The following is a 21788-nucleotide window of genomic DNA, read 5'->3' as shown; positions in this document are numbered from 1 at the left end:
ACGCCGCTGAATGCAAATATCCTAGCACAGTGTGCGCTAAGATAGTTCTAATTAAATAATTAATTGCTAATGAGAGTTTGTTATGTTTTCATATTGTATGTATGCGCTTCCTTTCTGGAACAATCGTATGTACATGTGTATTATTGTACATATACATGTTGCACGTATGTATGAAAGAATATTTTAAAATATTAAAGTATCCGTTTACACGAAATTATTGTTTCAACAATAAACGTTGCGGAGTATAATATTATTTAACGAGCGGTGCGCATAACCATCGTGGAAACGCGATCTCGTTGAATTCGTGGGAAATATGAAGCTCGAATAGCTCTCTGGCTGCGACCGATATGTCATCAAACTCCGGAACTCAATTTATCGAGGAGACAGTAAGCTCGCAAAACAAAGTCCATGTGGGTATCGATGCCATTTAAAGATAATCTCAATACCAGTGGGAAATTCCTGCGGTACAGGCGCGATACTGAGACAACAAAAAAAGGGAAGTCGTCGACTTTGCGTTATGAATGACGAGACGCTGCTGTAACTAAAACGGTACGCTACTAATTTAGATTTCTGTCAGATAAAGCCGTCCTACAGAACATTCATCACAACGCTCGTCATTCGATTGTGTTTCGATACAGTTCGATTTACCTTTGATTGCAACTAACAAAATGTACAACACGCGTGGAATATATGAAAGCGTGGTAAATGTTGTCATATGGCAATAGAGTTATTACTTATGTGGAAACAATGTCGCTTTCAGAAAGATTTTATACATAAAAATGTTCATTTATATGATTAATTGAAGCAAAAATAATTACGCAATCTTATAAAAAACAGTGCGTGTTTTTTACAAGACTAGCATATCATTTCGAACTATTTGTGAACTCCAGAACTATTGAAAATAAAGACAGAACTCTTAATTATTTATGAATTTCCACTAAATGAGACGCTTCACACATTCCTATCATCGCTATAAAAATGTTATAAAATAAACAATTTTTCACTCACCGATACGTGCAATAGCGGAGTTGTAGTATACAGCACATTGATCTAAAAACAAAATATTTAAATTATGTATGTACATATATGTGTGTGTGTGTGTGTGTGTGTGTGTGTGTGTGTGTGTGTGTGTGTGTGTGTGTGTGTGTGTGTGTGTAGATATACACAAAGTGTTTTGAAAATCTGGAAACAATCGAATCTTATAAAAATAACATATATTGGTAGGGTCCGCGGCGACATAAGTTCGATATTTAATATTTTAAGACGAGCCAAAAATTCATCTCTTTTATATTTTGATAGTATATTGTTTGCAGAATATTTTGGTACCAAGCAGACACCAGCGTACAAACTCTTTTATTTAATATACATAATATAAGAATGCGCCGCATAGGGTCCGCAGCGACATTGGCCCATATTCTGGATCTTTTTTTATCGATAAAAAAAGATCCAGAATATGGGCCATTGTGTCGATATTTAATATTTCAAGACGAGCCAAAAACCCATCGAAATATACGAGCGATGAATTTTTGGCTAGTCTTAAAATATTAAATATCGACACTATATCGCCGCAGAGCCTGTGCAGCGCATTTTTATATTATGTATATTAAATAAGAGAATTTGTACGTTGGTGTCTGCTTAGTACCAAAATATTCTGCAAACAATGTACTATCGAAATATACAAGAGATGAATTTTTGACTCGCCTTAAAATATTAAAAATCGATACTTTGTTGCCGCGGACCCTCTATACTGCGCATACATAAATTATGTATATTAAATAAAAGAATTTGTAGACTTGTATCTGTTTGGTATAAAAATAATCTTTTTACAATATACTATCGAAATATACAAACGATGAATTTATGGCTTCGCTAAATATAGTAATATACATAATATAAAAATGCGCCTCATAGGGTCCGCGGGGACATAATGTCGACTTTTAATATAATTTAATTTTAAATAAAATATATTTTGTATTTTATATTTTTATTTTATGAAATATATTTTATTTCATATTATAAAATATATATAAGGCGTTAATTTGCTAAATATGTTTTAAAATAATAATATGTTAAAATTATTAAAAATTATTAAAGTTTATCAAACAGGTAAAATAATAATTAAATAATTAAGATAATTATTAAAATAATAATATATTTTAATAATATGTTATAATACCGTATTTGAGATTAATATTTTTTGGCAGAAATCAGCTGATAAGTATCAAAAATAATAATCGAGTTTAAAATATTTTAACATATTATTTAAAATATATATTATTTTAATTTTTAGAATTTTTTATTATTTTAAAATTTAATTAGCAAGTTTTCACTTTATTAATATTTTTTGGCAGAAATCAGCTGATTAAGGCTTAATTTAATATTTAAATTTTGATATTTAAATTTAATATTTAAAATAATAAGATATAAAATGTTATAAAAATTAAAATAATAATATATTTTAAATAACATGTTATAATATTTTTAATTTGTTTATTATTTTTGATAGTTGTCAGCTGATTCCTGTCAAAAAATATCAATCGAAAATCAAGTATTATAATATATCATTTACAATATATTACTATTTTAATATTTTTAACATATATTATTATTTTAAAATTTATTTAGCAAAGTAACGCTTTATTAATATTTATTTACAGAAATCAGCATTATTATTATTTTAATGTAACATATTATTACTTTAAAATTTGATAAGCAAATTAACGCTTTAATCAGCTGATTTCTGTCAAAAAATATTAATAAAGTGTTAGTTGGCTAATTAAATGTTAAAATAATAATAGGTTATAAAATTTAAAATAGTAATATGTTGTAAATAATATGTTATAGTGCCTTATCTGCGATTAATATTTTTTGACAAAAATCAGTTGATAACTGTTAAAAATTTTAATCGAGTTTAAAGAATTATAACATATTATTTACAATTTACAACATATTACAATTTTACATTTTATAACATATTATTATTTTAAAATTTAATTAGCAAATTAACGCTTTATTAATATTTTTGACAGAAATCAGCTGATTAAAGCATTAATTTGCTAATTAATTTTTTAAATAATAATATGTTATAAAAATTAAAATGATAATATGCTTTATATAATATGTCATAATTCTTTAAACTCGAGTAATATTTTTGATAGTTATCAGCTGATTTCTGTCAAAAAATATTAATCGCAGATAAGGCATTATAATATATTATTTACAACATATTACTATTTTACATTTTATAACATATTATTATTTTAAAATTTAATTAACAAATTAACGCTTTATTAATATTTTTTTACAAGAATCAGCTGATTTAAGCGTTAATTTGCTAATTATTTTTTAAAATAAGAATATGTTATAAAAATTAAAATAATAATATGTTTTAAATAATATGTTATAATATGTTAATTTGCTAATTAATTTTTAAAATAAGAATATGTTATAAAAATTAAAATAATAATATGTTTTAAATAATATGTTATAATTCCTTAAACTCGATTAATGTTTTTGACAGTTATCAGCTGATTTCTGTCAAAAAATATTAATCGCAGATAAGGCATTATAATATATTATTTACAGCATATTTCTATTTTAATTTTTCTAACCTATTATTATTTTAAATTTTAATTAGCAAAATAATGCTTTATTAATATTTTTGACAAAAATCAGCTGATTAAAACGTTACTTTGTTAATTAAATTTTAAAATAATAGTATGTATAAAAATTATAAAATAATATGTTTCAAATAAAATGTTATGGTACTTTAAACTCCTTTAATATTTTTTGGCAGTTATCAGCTAATTTCTGTAAAAAAATATTATTAATTTATTATATCAAGTTTTAACAAACTTTATTTAAAAATATCAGTCTTTTTTATATAAAATTGAGAAATGACGCGCGCGTAGCGCATGTTTGTTTTGTTATAGTATCTTATAAACAATGCAGATTTTAGAATAAAATGTTTTTATTTTGTATACCTCACAGTTGTCCCGTTGTCGCCCGATGCCTTCCTGGGCCTCCTCCTCCTCTCTTGGTCATTCGAAGCATTCACGAAACTCGCAAAAACACGAATAATTACTAATTACAATCGCCCGACACTTTACACGACACTCCCGACGCGCGAAACTTCACGGCACTCCCGACACGACGCGTGAATCGCATTGTGTATCGCAATGCTACCTGTAACAAATAAAATACATACATATATTAGAATAATCTTATTATTTCGCATTATAACATACACAATATGCAAGCACAAAATATGTAAGCTAGAATTAAAGATATCGATGGATCGCAACACATTCGCGCGCCCGAAAACAGATTAGGTTAGATTATGTTGATCGTTGGCAAGAGATTTTGCATCGAATATCTCGCGAAAGATGCGTTTCAAACAATTACGACTATATGAACGTTGAAATTATGATATGCGATTGCTAAATATTACAATACAAAGGTTAGAAACAATTATGCTTACCAATTAATCACAGCGAGACGCAGCTCGAATTGCCTGATACTCGCGGCGTTTCGGTAATAGCCGAGGCTATTCGCTAACCTCGGCAACTTCATTCTAATAGCACGCGCGATACTATACATTGTTATATATAATATTAATGATTAATTAAAACTCGAAGGAGATTCGCTCGAAAAGATACAGCTTCAGCCACTAGCCACCCACAACTAGACTGACCGCAAGGCTCTGCGCTCTGCGCGGTGTCGCCACCTAGTGGCGAAACCTAACTTCACACCAAAGAACGAACTGACCCGACGAAGCACCTCAGCTGACTGACCCAACATCTCTCTCTCTCTATCCTTTCCATAAGATGCGAGCGTCCCATACGTCCACCAAGCTGCACATCTTGTGTCAGACTGATCCCCACCACCGACCGCAAAACTTTGCACAGTGTCGCCAACTAACGACGAAACCCAACAAGAATGAAGTCGAAAACTGACAGCTGAGCGAGCCGAGCCACAGTATGTGATGTGGCCGCGTCCGGCGAAGATTGTGTCGCAAGACTATTAGGATCTCTTGTGCCAGAACCTAACCTATTGCTTCCTACTGACAAGTGAGTTTTAAAAATTATATATGTATATACTATAAACTATAAACAATATATATGTGTATATACTATACATATATACTTTGATCAAGTTTATATATACCTATATATCACAGAGAGAATTTTCTCTTAGAAATTTACTCTGAAAATCATGGTAATCGTGGGACCATATGGTATGGAAAGAATTTTAAAAATATGTTTGATTAATTTTACCATACTTTTAGTAAATTTTACTATACTTTTAATAAAATTAATCAAACATATTTTATATTTTATTGTGATAGATATTATTTTTTATTGTGATAAATATTAATCAGAGAAATTCTCATAAAATTCTTTCCATACCATATTGTCCCACGATTACCATGATTTTCAGCGTAAATTCTAAGAGAAAATTCTCTCTGTATATATATATATAAATTTGATTAAAAGTAAATAAGGAATTTTAATATATATATATATATATATATATATATATATATATATATTTACAGAGAAACGCAATATAACAATATTTCAGTATGTATACAGTCAAAGTTTAGTTCAAAACCATTAATGTAGTCAACAACTGTTAGTTTCTCGAATAAACATTCGGTCGATTACAAAGCGGTCACGCAATTAATCAAACTACGCTAAAGTGGCCAGTTAATCGATTGATACTTGGCTACTACTGTTACCTTGCCAATTTGTCCAACTTACAGCCACTGCCTCTCGTACTCTGGTTATCCCAGTCAATACAAACAGGATTTACTAAAGTAGTCACCTGTAAATGTATCTCTCACTTTAACAAAGCTAAGTCGTGAACGAAAATATCTCTCACAATCAGTCATATATATTCTTCACTTATTCGAATATTTTTTACTAACGATTTTGGCCATAATTTTCTATAATTCTATAGAGTTCAATCGCGACATTTACTGATCACGACATAATTTATGGGATCATTAAGTTTGTGAAAAATCTTATCGTAACAATAGTGAGCGCTCAAAATAAATTAACGATAAGAATAAAATAATTTATTCGCGCTGTGTAATTTATTTGATATAACGAGATTACTATTGATAAGAGTGTAACTACATATTTGCTCATATTTGCTTGCATTTGTTTTAACATGCCTAAATATCAATATATCTCTATTTTGACTTGGAATCCATTTATAATCAAAAGTTGGTTATAAGTGATGGATGTTCTGTATTTCAATTAAGCAGAATCTTGTTGATATTTTTAGAATATAACGATTGCATTAGCTGTCAGATTATAAATTACCAGTAAAAAAATAGAAGACAAAATTCTTCATATACAGGCAATTAAAACCATTTAAACAAAAAAAAATTTGTTGATAATATATTAATAGATAACTGCATGGGGGGGGGGGAATGTTTCGTCAAGCTTTTTTGTTTTTGTAGACTAAAAAATTTTTTCAATATCATTGTAGGCAAAAATTACATCTGATATATTTGTTGTACATGCTGAGCTTTATTTTATTTTAAAAATGCAGAATTAACTTATTTGAAAAGCATCTACTGGAATATTTTAATATCAAAATTATTATATATTATAATTACATATATGATCAGAATATCTAAATATTAAACATATCACATATTCTATATTATATAATTATGCATTTCAGAAAGTATGATACATAATATTTTCATATAAATTAATTTTATTATTCGTTCTAGAAAACATACTCGATTATTCAATGCTACAGAAGAGTAGCAGATAAATATATAATTTTTAATTTTATATTCAAATCGTATTGCTATATATGTGAATTTTCACGATAACTTCTCGCATGAAATCAAAACATTATGTAAATTATTCACGTGACGTAGTAAAACCAACAACGACGAAAATCAGCGCGATTATAACTTATAACACGTGCGTTTATAACTGTAGACGCGCTGCCATGCCAATATGACAATTATTATTTAAACGAGACAATTATTATTTAAACGAGAAACTAGTCGTGAAATATACTATGAGGCTGATCAAAACTCAGAATATTCACGACCAGATAATCTCGCGATGTCGAATAGCATCGTATCAGGAAAAAATGTTTCCGAATGTAATTGTCAGCATTAAAGTAATATTTCTCAGCCTTTTAATAACAAAATATGTAGATGTTTTAAACGTTTGTTATTAATTGTAAGATATATTTCGTAGCTACGGAATAATTTTGTCTGTAAAATTTTGACACTTTAAAACGAATAGATAATAATACTTAATACTTGGCATTCTAATACTTGGCATTCTAATTTTTTGTAATGTTTATATTTTAAATTATTACATAATCTCGACAAAACATAATTATATTTTATATATCTCTATGTCCATTCTCTTGCGTTCTTTTCAACACATATTAAAACTTTAAAGAAAAGATGTACAATTGTGTGAATTTCCGCAATACGATATTACTGTAGGTTTTTTTACACTCCATTCGTTTGGCATTATTACTAGCTCCATGATGCAAGCAATATACATATTTCTTGGATTCGATAACTCAAGTTTCTCGAAATATTTATGCATTTGTATACGCTTGACGAATCCATTCGCGGGAACTACTGACATGGGTAAACCCAACGTAGGAATTGTAATCGCAACTATTCTCATTCGAGGGACTTACACTAACGACACCACGAAGATACCAAATACCGTTTTTCTCGAAGCATATACCACCGCCACTATCTCCATCGCAAACACTCGAACCTGAAAATATATATATATATATATATATTGTCCAATTACATATACTTTCATTAAATATGATGAATCACTAACAGGAAAAATGTACAAACATTTCATTGTTGTGACACAATCACTGTGCCATTAAAGTCATATTATTTATCATTAAATGGATATTATCAATCATTACGACAATTTAAAAAAACCTGAATATGTAACGTGAATAAATGTCATAATTATTTGCGCACATAAACTCACCGTTCAAGTGACCAGCACAGAATTTATCGTTTGTGAGATATCCTTGGAAATCTCGAGGCACTACAGACAAACACTGATGATATGGCACGAATGGCATTTCAATTTCTTGTAAGTTCTTGGTAGATTCACCTGTAATGTCTTTGCCCCAACCGACCACCTGAAATCACGAAATAAATTCATATATCCGTTTCATTTTCTCTCTGATTCTCTTTCTATGTGTAACAGAACATCCTTTAATCGTATTTCATAAAACCCATAGAATATATTTCTCTAAATTTCATTAAATTAACAAATTAATTGATTCTTACGAGTAACATTTGAATAATGTTACCTTGCCAGTTTGTCCCATTTGCAATTGCTCTCTCTCGTACTGGTTGCTCCAATCCATACAGACAGGTCTCACTAAAGTAGTCAGTTGAAAAGATCTTTTCAGTTTCAACAGGGCTATGTCATTAGCATAATTACTCCTCAAACCTAAGTATCTATCGCCCATTCGGATACTTTCCACCAATGATTTCTGAGCGTAATCTTCTTTAGTATCCCAATCGCGATAATATTTTCCAGCGGCCACAGCATAATTCGACGCGTTATCGACTTTGTGGAAAGCCTCATCATAAAAGCAATGAGCCGCTGTGAAGACACATAAATAAAGTATCTATAAACATTAAGAATAAGATAATTCATACACGCAAAATTTACCTGATATGACGAGATTACTATTAATGAGAGTGCCACCGCATATCTGTTCATATTCGCTCGCATTCTTTTTCAAGTAAATACCAACGTGCCAGGGAAATACTCCTACTTTTGCATCAAGTCCATTTACGATTAAAGTGTTACCATGTGCGATCGACGTCCCGCATTCTAATTAAACAAAATCCTATTAATATCTTCTTGTTATATAACGGTGATTACATAAGTCGGTAATTACGTAACCATAAATTACAAATCAGAATAGTTTTGAAAGTATAATTTTGCATTTAGAAACATACACACACATATACAGATCACAAGAGAGAGAAAGAAAGAAAGACAGTGATTTTTAAGAAAAAAAAATTGCTAGTCAGTTAGTAGATAACATCTTTGAATATGTACTAAGAATGTTTAATTCGTCAAAATTTTTTTGTTTTTACATTAAAAACATGCAAATGATGAATACCTGGTAGACAGCGAAAAACATGATTATTCCATAAACCATCTTCGAGACATGTGATCTCCCTATAAGCCGGATCGTTCGTGGAAGGTAATGTATAAGATGGTTTACAATCAAGCGTAGCCTTTGTTCCAGGTAATACATGTTTCGTGCAAGACACTGTTTCTTCTTTATAGCTGCAAGAAATATCTACGCTCGTGCTTCTTAACGCTGAACAAATTTCTACAGAGATAAACAAAGAAAAAAGTAAATAATACATGTGATATTCTGCATAATTTATAAAATTATTAGATTAAAAAAATATTGTTACTAATGCTACTTTCATTAGTTGACACTTTCAAAAATATACAGTATGTACAGAGGAGGTGATACCAAATTTTAGGAGTATGTAGTACTCGTAAAAACGAATCAAAAAGTCTTAATAAGTTGTATTCTAAAAAACCATTTATTGTCGAGTTATATATTTTCTGTTATTAAATAAATTCAATCTATAGCAAATCTATTGCTTTTGTAACATTGACATTTGCTCTGCCATACATGAAATGAATGTTATTTCAAAATTTATGTAAAATTTAACTCTATATTTCTCAGACAACACAAAACCAGACACTGTCAACGATTATCATTTCAAAACAATGATAAAATCGATGGATATGCGAGCGTTCGTAGATGAACTTTGTTGACAGAGAATTAAAAATTGTCAATAAACTCGTCGACCTTAGAAACTTCTAAGAGATGAATATAACGAGCAGTCGCAGTGTATATAAATATATCATACAATGCATACTCTAAATGAGTTCTATAATAACAGAAAATGCTTTATAACTCGGAAATAAATGGTTTTTAAAATACTACTTATTAAGATTTTTTGGATTGTTAATATGAGTACTACATTACGATAGTACTACATATTCCTAAAATTTAGTATCACCTTTTTTGTATACTCTGTACATCATTAAAATAACTAATTGTAAGACACTTACTAAGACACGAAGGCGGTGGAGTCCATCTCTGATTGATACAAACCGAAATGTTATTTCCGCTTAGTATGTAATTGTTTTTGCAAGTATAAGTGAGAACGCTGAATTCGGGAACTAAGTCATTAGGATGTTTATTACAAGGTTCATCGCAATCTCTTAATTCGTAACGTCCACCTTCCGGTTGTTCAGGCAAGAAACAATCGCGTGAATTGGATAGCCTATTCTCATCTGTCACATCTATGTTATCAAAACCATTAGTATTGATACGAATAGGATTGTATACAACCCGATTTGGTGAGCTATTTTGAGATGGCTTTTCGATAAGACGAAGAATGTTCCGATCTGGTGAGGTATTTTGAGATGCCTCTTGACGAACACTGTAATAACCATTGTTCCGATCTGGTGAATCATTTTGGCGTGCATCTTGACGATTATACACACCGTATGCACTATATGGACTATTTTGAGCTTCGTTGCCTTGGGATATGGACGCTAAAACATATAATTTATCATATATAGTACCGGCCAAAATTATATCATCTTTCGATTTTTTAATATAACTTTTGTTAAAATACGTCGAATGCGCTTAAAATTATATATAAATAGTAGACACCTGGTGGCAGAAAGCCACCTTATATTTGTTATAATAATTTAAAGTTTATTATTAAATTTAACATGTTTTGAAGATTTTAAATAAAACTAATTTTTCATAAATTATTGTTCATTATTTGATGAAAAATTATTTGTTCAATAAGCTCTATTACTACCATCAAAAGATATTGATAAAGATGCGTGTACTTTAAAACCAATTATGTTAAAAAAATCGAAAGATGATATAATTTTGGCCGGTACTATATATAATATATAAAATGGAAAAATGAAAAAATGTTTTTATGAATTCTCGAAAGATGTTATATCGTATAATATATGTATATATGAGAAACTTTAAATATGTTTTATTAAAATTCTTAAATACGTAGTTTAACAAGAGACAAGTATATATTAATGAATCGAGCAAAAAGTTTAATTACTAATTTCATTATAACATCCCCCCGTATTACTCACGTGACGGTAATACAGCCAACAAAATCACCGAGAATATAACGCGTGCGTTCATAGATGCGCTGCCAATATAACAATCATTATTCACGGTCGATGAAAAACTGGCCATGAAATTCACTACGAGGCTGATTAAAACACAGAATATTCATGATAACCTATAGATAAACTCGCGACGTCAAATAGCATCGTATCAGGAAAAAGATACACGAATGAAATCATCATCATTAAAGTCTCTGGGATTTCCGGTGACGAAATAATTTTTATAAATACTTTGAACGCGTACTATTAAAACATATTTTAATGCTGCAAAAAAATTTTATTTGCAAAATTTTGACATTTTAAAATAGCAGATAATATTAATTAATAAATAGATAATAATAAGTAGATAATAATAATGAGATTCTATTTTCTGTTTTAATTATTATATTTCTATCTTTTTAAAAACCCTAATATTGTATTATTTAATCTAACTTATATAATACAAAATTTAAAGACAGTTATACAAGAAATAATTTTTTAAATTTATTATTTATTCCGAAAAAATTAAAATAAAGTTTAAAAACTGATTAATTATAATGAGGTTTGCAATTTACAATTTTAAGATAAAAATAGTTATATCACACAGTAAAAAAATTTAATGTCTAATATAAAATAAATAAATATTAATAGAAAATAATCCGAATCAATCTGCAAGATACTTTTTTTTTTTACTGGCGGTAGTTACTATTTCGAAAAATGTAATGATTTTGCGCCAGCAATGAATACAAAGACGACAAAAATAAATTGTAATCGATGGATAATTCCCAGATTTTATTACGTTGCATTTATTTTGTACTTATTACATTATGTACTGGAGCTATGCAACAAACAAGAAATCTTATGATTATATGACGTCTATGATAGGCCGGTATATGTATAAAGATAATAGGTTTCTCGTCAAAATTTCTCACTTATGCGATTAAGATAAATAATGTGTAGAAAAATATCTTAACTATGCATAACTAATATTGTGCATAGTAATTTTGCCAACGATATAGTTCTTTTAAAACTAAAGATATTCTTGCACCTCATTATCTTAGTAAGGCTCATTCAGAAGGACAGGGACAATCAATGCAAGATAGAACAGCTGAGTGGTACAACACAATCCAATCCGACATTATTCTAGTGTTAATTATTAAATAGCGAACATTTTCTTCATTACTATATTACAATATTATATCATTATATTTAAGATGTTAAACACATCTAAATGTGTGTTGGCAAAATTACTTCTAAGTAAGTCCTATATATAAAATGTTCGTCCTTGGAATATAAGATTTTATATTTATTCAATAATCTATAATTTTTTAAATTAAGATTTGTAAACTATTAATACAAAAAATTAATATTATCTATAGATTTGTAGAGACCTTATATAAATATTTTCTGATCTAGGCGAAGTTTTATACTTTACTTTAATTCTTAAGCCTTTTTGTACAGTTTGTAAAATTAACATAAAGTAATAAATATTTTCTTTTAAAATATAAATATGTGATATATAAAATGTGCTGTATACAAATAAAAAAATACTAAATCGTTTAATGTCGTCTAAAAATTGACAATTCATAATTAACTACATATTTCGCTGGTTAATTAATTTAAAATTTCTTTTTGAAGAATTAAGTTTATAATTATATAACACACATAATATTTGTTTTCTAATTTTTATTTGTTGCAAATATTTATATTTTTCTCTTTTACGTATTTGATGCATTTTTCATCTTTAAAAGGTTTTCTTTCTGTAAGGTCACTTTATTCAATTTATATTCTACTTATACTAAATTTTTGAAAATGTACAATTGCCACTTTTTGCAATATTTTGTTATTGATATCACATACATATGTATATAAATTTGTCTAATATCAATCCCCAGATTGATCATACAACATATGTCGGCAACATATACATATATCTTGCATTCAGCAATTCACAATTCTCGAAGCGCGTTGCTATAAACTTGGCGAATCCAATCACGGGAATTACTGACGTAGGTAAATCCAACATACGAATTGTAATCGCAATCACCGTTCCTGATTGGACTTATGCTTACGATACCACGAAGATACCAAACACTGTTCTTCTCGAAGCATATACCGCCGCCGCTATCCCCATCGCAAACACTTGAACCTGATATAATTGTATAATTATGTATATATTTTTTTATTATGTACAAGCTACAAATTTTTAACATGGAATTTCAAACATTTACGCATTTCTTGTTCATTTATAACAAAATTAATCTTGTGTTATCAAAATTATATTACCCATCAAAAATCAATTGACATTATTAATCATATATATAATATTTGTGTCAAATATTCTGCGTGAAAAACTGCGAATAAATTTTACAAAAAATATGCATAAGCTCACCATTCAAATGACCGGCACAGAATTTATCTATTGTTAAATATCCTTTGAAATCCATGGGTACTTCGGACAAACACTGATGATAGGGCACGAATGGCATGTCAATTTCGTACAAGTTCTTGGTAGACTTTCCTGTAATATCTTTACCCCAACCGACAACCTGAAATCAAGAAATGAAATCTCGCGTGCCGTTTTTGCTTTACAATTGATGCTTGCTTTTTTGTGAACAAGCAAAACTATTATTTAAAATAAAGAACATACTCCAAAAATTAAATAAAATTCTGTTTATATACAAATCTATTTTCAAAATCATGTGCATGCATTCGTAATAATTAATAAAAACACAAGTGATAACAATCTAATACATAATTATTAAATTCTCAAATTTATTTTTGCTTGATTACAAAACATTTTTGAAATTAATTAAAATATTATAATAAGACAATTATTCAACTTATTTTCATAATTAACACGAAATTAATATTACCTTGCCAGATTGTTGTACATTTAATCGCTCTCTCTCGTACTGATTGTCCCAGTCAATGCAGACAGGTCTCACTAAAGTAGTAAGCTGAAAGAGTGTTTGTAATTTCACAAGGGCTATATCATCGACGTAATTACTTCTCAGTCCCATATATCTCTCGCCCGGTCGAATACTCTTGACTAACGATTTTTGGGCGTATTCATCTCTGGCGTCCCAATCGCGAAAATATTTGCCGGCTCCAACGGCGTATTTAGACGCATTATTAATCTGGTTAAAAACCTCATCATAAAAGCAGTGAGCCGCTACGAATAAAAATGAAAAAATTACAATAAAAATAAACATTGAAAGTAAAATAATTATTCTCGCACGACGATTTACCTGATATTACGAGACTGCTACTAATAAGAGTACCGCCGCATATCTGTTCATAATTATCTGATTGTTGCTTGGCATAAATACCAACATGCCAGGGAAAAACTCCTAGTTTAGCTTCATATCCATTTACAATTAAAGTCTGACCGCGTGCGATGGATGTCCCGCACTCTAATTAAGCAAAACTTTATTGATTCGATTTGTGTGATATGATAGTAATTATAATACGCAAACCGACAGATTATAAATTACGATCTTTAATACATAAGAAATATTTTGTCGAGGAAAAGAATCAATGCAATCTCTATTGACAAATAACATTACTGGGAACAGAAAATGTTAATTTGTTTTTGGTGTTCATTTTATATCGAATGCATATAAATGACAAATACCTGGTATACAGCGAAAGATGTGATTATCCCATGTACCATTGTCCAGGCATGTAGCTTCCCTGTAACCTGGATCATTCGTTACGGGTAATTTATAAGATGGTTTACACCTAAATGTAGCTTGTGTACCAGGCAATACAAAATTGTTGCAGGACACTATGTCTCCCTTACGACTACAGGAAATATCTACGCTCGTGCTTCTTAATGATGGACAGACTTCTATAAAAATAAAAATATCGAAAGTAAATGATAAATTTTATATCTTATAAAATTTTATGATTAAACAAAAAGTTTTGCTTGTATATAAACTCTGTCTTATGTTTTCAAATGTGAATATCGCTATAAATGAACTTACTAAGACACGAAGGCAATTCGGACCATGTAAGATTGATACAGACGGAAATTGCGTTTCCGCTTAGTTCGTAATTTTTTTCACAACTATAAGTAAGAATACTGTTGCGAGGAACTGTATCATTAAAACTTTTGTTACAAGGCTCTCTGCATCCGTTCAATTCATAATGTCCGTTTTCTGGTTGATCAGGTAATATACAAACATCCAAAGATTTTAGTCGTCTGTGGTGCATATATAGAGTTGTTGGAGCACATAAATTAAAAATATCATATGCACATACAACGACATAAATTGCGTCGATCCAAGAATTTAGTTCCTCATTATTCTGACACACAGATGCTAAAAATATAATTTTATCGTAAATATTTCTATTAATTATCAAAAAATATTTTATTATGCATACACACACACATGTGTACATATAAAAAAACTTTAAATAATGCCATGTTATATTTATTTTCTGCGCATTTAAGTAAGAAATATTTTAATGTTTAATTTTTTTAAAAATTTAATCAGCAATCTAATTATGTTGTAAATTTAAAAAAAGATACTAAAAAAATTAAATTTTCATGGATGATTCAAATTCGACTTATTAATGCGTAAATAATATATGCGATTACTTTTTAAACACAGCATAAACATAAACTTGTGTAAAATTTCGTGAGTTTTAATCTATAAATATTATAAGCTAGTTTTACTATTTGCGCATTTATACGTATATTATATATCTATTTGATTTTGCTTGATTATTTGATAATGCAGAAATGCATTGAAAACATTAATGAAATTATATTTTTATACAGAATCACAAATTTTGATAATTATCATTAGCACGGAAATCCGTAAAACGCAATCGTTTTAGGAAAAAACAAACAGTGAAAATTTAATCCAGAATATATAAGAGTACTTACGCGATGGCAGCAAAGCTATCCATAATAACACAGCTACCGAGAATATAATGTTTGCGTTCATAATTACAAGCGCACCGATGTCGCAACTGTACTCGTAACAGTAAAGAAGAGTTGACAATAAAGAACTGACTGTGGAATTGGTATCGAACCAAATGCATATCTGGAATGCCTTACACATCTACAAATTACTTTGTCAACGATGTCAAGTTGGATCGTGTTAGAAAATGTAGTTGAGAATGATAATGTCACAATTGGTAACATAACAATAAAAACAGATGTTAAAGTAAATGTAAATATTTTTCGTTTGTGTTATCGAAGAAATGCTGTAACTACGAAATAATAATTACCATCTACAATATATCTATATTTTACTAACACAACGTCGATGATAATGATTCATAGAACTTTTTCGTATTTAACAATTTATCTTCATTTTTCTGAAAATTAACATTAATTTAATAAACTTGATATACTTACAGAACGAAATCTAATACGGGCAGCATTATCGTTTACTTCAAGATAACACAAATTTCGTAGTATAAGAGAAATGTGGTGATATATAATCTTTAATTTATTATTTATGTCTGAAGAAAGCTTGTGTAAATGCTAATTAATTATAGTATAGAATAATTCATTATGTTAAAAAGTTAAATAATAAAATGTTAATAGGTCAAAAAATCATCAAATTATTTATACGATCCTCGCGGCAAACGAATTAAATTTCTTATCTTTAACTTAATCTATGATGGAAGTGTGTTAATTAGAGATAACCCGAAATAAAGTGCTAAAGAAAATTCTTCTTTTTAAGTAGTTATTTTTCCATGACGTCTCTCTGTGATGAAGATGGAAATGATAGAGATGGATTGTACTCGAAATGGATATAAAAAACAAAATTACAGCAGATTGACAACTTAACAAATTTTTAAATGATATATAATATCTTACATTGTTAAAGACAATAGCGAATAATTAATGTTAATTTTTTAAAAAATATTGATATGTATCAATCTAATAGAAACAGAAGTACCTAATAATTTTCTCATTTATTTCTTTGCAAACGTGTTACAATATTATAGTACAGTAATTATAGCGCTTTATTATAAAAACTTTTTATAATTCACATACTTATCATAATTTGTTTAATTAATATTTATCAGTTTCACACATCATTTTTTTCAAAATATAAGTCAACTTTATCACGTAAATCTTTAAAATTCTAACTTTTTTTCGTGTTTTATCAATCAATATTAAGATTTTTTAAAATATATACAATTGTTTATCTCTGTAACGTTTCCTTCCTATTGTTTCGTGCGTCACATCCACTCATCTGACATTATTATTAAATGTGATAATGCTCGTATTCCGTGCATCCAACTTATTCCCCTTTAAAAACATCCCTGTTACTCATTGATAATATAAGCCTCGCGAATCCAATCACGGAAGTTACTGACGTAGGTAAATCCAACATACGACTTGTAATCGCAACCACCGTTCCTGACTGGGCTTACGCTCACGAGGCCACGAAGGTACCAAATACCATTTTTCTCGAAACATAAACCTCCACCACTATCTCCTTCGCAGACACTCGAACCTGATAATTGTGCAATTATTTTTATTATGTATATAATTATGAAAAATTAATGAGAAGTATGCAATTATATTCTCATAACAAAGAATTACTATCGTCAAAAAAAAAATTATATCAACAAATTAAATCATTACGACAATAATGAGAAAGATCTATGTATATAACTACCATGAATAAATTTCACAACTATTTGCACACACACGGACTCACCGTTCAAACGGCCGGCGCAGAATTTGTCGGACGTGAGGTATCCTCGGAAATCTACAGGCACTGCGGACAAACACTGTTGGTACGGCACGAACGGCATGTCAATTTCCTGTAAGTTCCTGGTGGATTCACCTCTAATGTCTCTGCCCCAACCGACCACCTGAAATCACGAAGTGAGCTCACGAGTCCGTTCTATTTTCTCTTTACGTTTGATTCTCCTTCGCTCCCTGAACACGCGAAACGAGTCGTTTTCTAATCCTCTGCTTCACAAAAATTAGATAGTCTATTCGATATATAAGTATATAGGTTCTCGAAAATGTGCGCATATATATATTTGTCAATTAACGCGAGCATGATGTAACGATATCCTAACTATACGCGATTAAAGTTTAATTCAAAACCATATCGTTGATGTAATTAACAGCTATTAGTTTCCTAAATGTATTTTCGCTCAGCTACAAAGCACCCTCGCGATTAATTCAAGGCGATCAATTAGTTCTCACGATTGATATTAGATCACCGTTACCTTGCCGACTTGGCCCACTTGCAGCTGTTCCCTCTCGTATTCATTGTCCCAATCCATACAGACTGGCTTCACTAAGGTAGTCAGCTCGAAGGGTGTCTTTAACTTCAACAAGGCTATGTCGTCGGCAAAATTACTCCTCGCCCCCATATATCTGCCGCCCAATCGGATATTCTCTACCGATGACTTCTGTGCATATTGCTCTCTCGCGTTCCAATCACGATAATGTTTGCCAGCAGCCACAGCATAATTCCGCGCGCTATTAAGTTTATTGTTGACTTCATCGTAAACGCAATGAGCCGCTGTGAATACACACAAAAAGAGTAAACAATATGAATATGATCATCCGTATTCGCGATAATTTACCTGTTACGACGAGGTAGCTGCTAATGAGAGTGCCACCGCATATCTGCTCGTACTCATTCGTACGTGATTTCTTGGCGTAAATACCAACGTGCCAGGGAAATTTTCCTACTTTAGCTTCGAATCCGTTTACGATTAAAGTATTACCGCGTGCAGTGGACGTCCCGCATTCTGCAATTATAAACAGAAATATATATTTTTATATATTTTTTTAATATTTCCGCTTTTTATATTTTTTTTATGATACGTAAACCACTAAATTACAAGCTGAAAAAATATTACAAAACTATAATCTTGTAAAATGTACATAAATGATAATTACTGAAGAAAAATTTTCTATTGCTCATATTTAGATTATTAATGACGGCAAGGAGAATATTTAATTTGTCAAGACTTTTTTTCTTCTATTAAAAATATGCGAGTAACAAATACCGGGTAGACAACGAAAAAGGCGACGATCCCATAAACCATCGTCAAGACACGTGATCTCTCTGTAAGCCGGATCGTTCGTTAAAGGTAATTTATAAGATGATTTACAGGCGAGCGTAGCCCGTGTACCAGGCAGTATACGTTCGCTGCAGGACACTGTTTGTTCCTTGTAGCTGCAGGAAATGTCTACACTCGTGCTGTTTAACGGTGGGCAGACTTCTACGGAGATAATAATTAAAGAGAAGATAAATAATAATTCTTATATTATACGACACATATTTTTAGATTATTTCCTTATTAATTAAAAAAAAATGTTACTTTTATATAAATTTTATTTTGATATTTTCAGAAATTAATATCATCAAAATAAAACTTACTGTAACAGGAAGGTGGTTCAGACCATTCGTTGTCGACACAAATGGAAATGGTGTTTCCGCTCAGTAAATAATTGTTTTTACAATTGTAAGTGAGAATGCTTTTTAAGGGAACTGTATCGCCAGGACGTTTAGTGCAACTATCACAACCATCCAATACGTAATTTCCATTTTCCGGTTGTTTAGGCAAGGCACAGCCACTTTCTCCAAATCTATCCCTATAATTTTGCGAATTGTGCACTTAATCGCAAGTCTGAGATTTATATTATAAAATGAAAAAATGAAGAAGGCGATTAAATAAAAAAAAAAAATAAAAAAAAAAAAAATTTGCGAATCAAATCTTGTTATTATTGCATTCATTCACATGTATGTTTATCAGATATACATGCATGCAAATTAAAGACACACGCAGTTAAAGGAGTATTTAGCTTACGCAATACAAAATGCTTCGTCGCTGGCATCGCGACAATCAATTCTTTTATCGCATCTGACACTTTGTGGTAGACACTCGTTACTCTTGCAATGAAACTCGTTGTCTCTGTTTAATAGTAATTATATTAAAATATTTTCATCAGATATTTGAACTTATAATCTAGCATAAATAAGAATAAAATTTTTATTATAAATTATATTAGAAGAGATTTATTTTTTCATTAGTAAGAAATTGAATATTTTCACTTGAGACGTACCTGCATCGTTGATTTTGGGAATTTTTGTTTGAATCGGATGTACGATCGTCCGGACCGTAAGGGCCTCTTTCAGTAGGACGAGGTTTATAAGTGGATTCTTCGTTATCTATATATTTCTCATCTTCGGACGGTCTTTCGATGTTTACTCCGTTCCAGCCCGGAGGACGTTTACCATTTAATCCTGGAGGACTATTGCCCGCTAATCCGGGTGGACCACGACCACCTGGTGGCCCTCTGCCATCACCTTCCCATTTATTATGACCTGGTGGTCCGGAAGAACCTCTCTTGCTCTGACCAGGTGGGCCATTCGCGGTTGGCACGTATCGATCAGGGGGATTGTATACAGTATCATATGTACGATCGACATACTGAGTGGATGCTAAAAGTGCATAATTTCTACTTAAATGTCTACTCATTTTCAAAAGATATTTTATCGTATATATGTATATCAGATTATTATATAATATATCAGATACTTTAAATATTATCCAATTGTTTTTGTCAGCCTTTTCTTTTTAAGCACGGATAATCGAGAACTTTAATATAGCATTCAAAATTATACAATATATGTATATACATACTATATGTATATTGTATATTTATATAATTAAAAATGTATATTAATATATACATTTATATATTTTGTATTTATATAATTTATATAATTTATTTAATTTATACTATTTATATAATTTATATAATTTATTATATTTATATAATATTTATATAATTAAATTAATGTTTTTATGAGTAGAGAAAAATCTGATCAATAATCTGATTAATCGTAATTTTTATGACCAAAAGAGGAATATATACAAATGAAGAGGGGAACGACTTTTACACATGACTCAAGGTTTTAAGATAATAATGCGTAAATACAGTGTATGCACGATCGCTTCGGTTCTTGATTATAGCAAAAACGGCTCAATGTAAACAGGTACCGGTATCGTGACCGTGCCAGTTTATGAATATTTAATAATCATTCAACATAGGCAGAAATATTACGTTTCGTTTCTTCCACATGTTTAAAATTTATTTTGATTTAAAATGCGGACAAATTATTTAAAAATATTTCGATCTTAAATATTTTGATCGCTCGTTGCATATATTTATAATTATTCCGTTTAGATATTTTATGGCATATTATTATTTCCATTTATGTCAATTCCACGACTTGCCGAATTATTCCATGACACAATGAGTTAAATAAATATATGATTTTTAATTTTGCAATTAAATCGTGTCAATATTCGAAGTATACGAAGCTTGTGAAGCTTCCGCAGTCGTTTTTCGCACAAAACTCCATTACCGCGTCAGGAACAATAACAGACTTTATATGAAAACGTTATATAAGTTACTCACACGACGGCAGTAAAGCTAACAAAAACAAGATCACTGAGAATGCAACGCGTACGTTCAATTGCAGGCGCGCCGTCGACATGGCGCGATCATAGTCAACGAGGAACTGATCTTGGTGGGACCCAAGTCAGACCCAA

General features: G+C 30.0%; 1 protein-coding gene across 1 annotated transcript; it reads right to left on the bottom strand.

Annotated features, from left to right (window-relative positions):
- Nucleotides 1-7318: 7318 nt before the first annotated feature.
- LOC145935165 (uncharacterized) lies at nucleotides 7319-21765 on the bottom strand. Its single transcript, XM_083036277.1, has 24 exons — nucleotides 21655-21765; nucleotides 20293-20671; nucleotides 20037-20141; nucleotides 19607-19821; nucleotides 19233-19448; nucleotides 18804-18971; nucleotides 18441-18739; nucleotides 17918-18074; nucleotides 17524-17710; nucleotides 16597-16606; nucleotides 16120-16279; nucleotides 15212-15547; nucleotides 14860-15075; nucleotides 14474-14638; nucleotides 14099-14397; nucleotides 13615-13771; nucleotides 13174-13371; nucleotides 11208-11336; nucleotides 10146-10634; nucleotides 9169-9384; nucleotides 8709-8873; nucleotides 8341-8639; nucleotides 8010-8166; nucleotides 7319-7775 (listed from the first exon to the last, which is right to left on the bottom strand). Exons 1-24 carry the CDS (start codon nucleotides 21731-21733, stop codon nucleotides 7588-7590), a joined length of 4989 nt encoding a protein of 1662 aa, XP_082892403.1. The 5' UTR covers nucleotides 21734-21765; the 3' UTR covers nucleotides 7319-7587.
- Nucleotides 21766-21788: the final 23 nt, after the last annotated feature.

The sequence above is a fragment of the Prenolepis imparis genome, unplaced genomic scaffold (genome assembly GCF_030444845.1).
Source record: "Prenolepis imparis isolate NDT839.2.m4 unplaced genomic scaffold, iyPreImpa1.0 SCAF_4, whole genome shotgun sequence".
In the NCBI taxonomy this organism is placed as follows: Eukaryota; Metazoa; Arthropoda; class Insecta; order Hymenoptera; family Formicidae; genus Prenolepis; species Prenolepis imparis.
The sequence above is the reverse complement of the archived record's forward strand: the minus strand, read 5'-3'. Positions and strand labels throughout refer to the sequence as shown.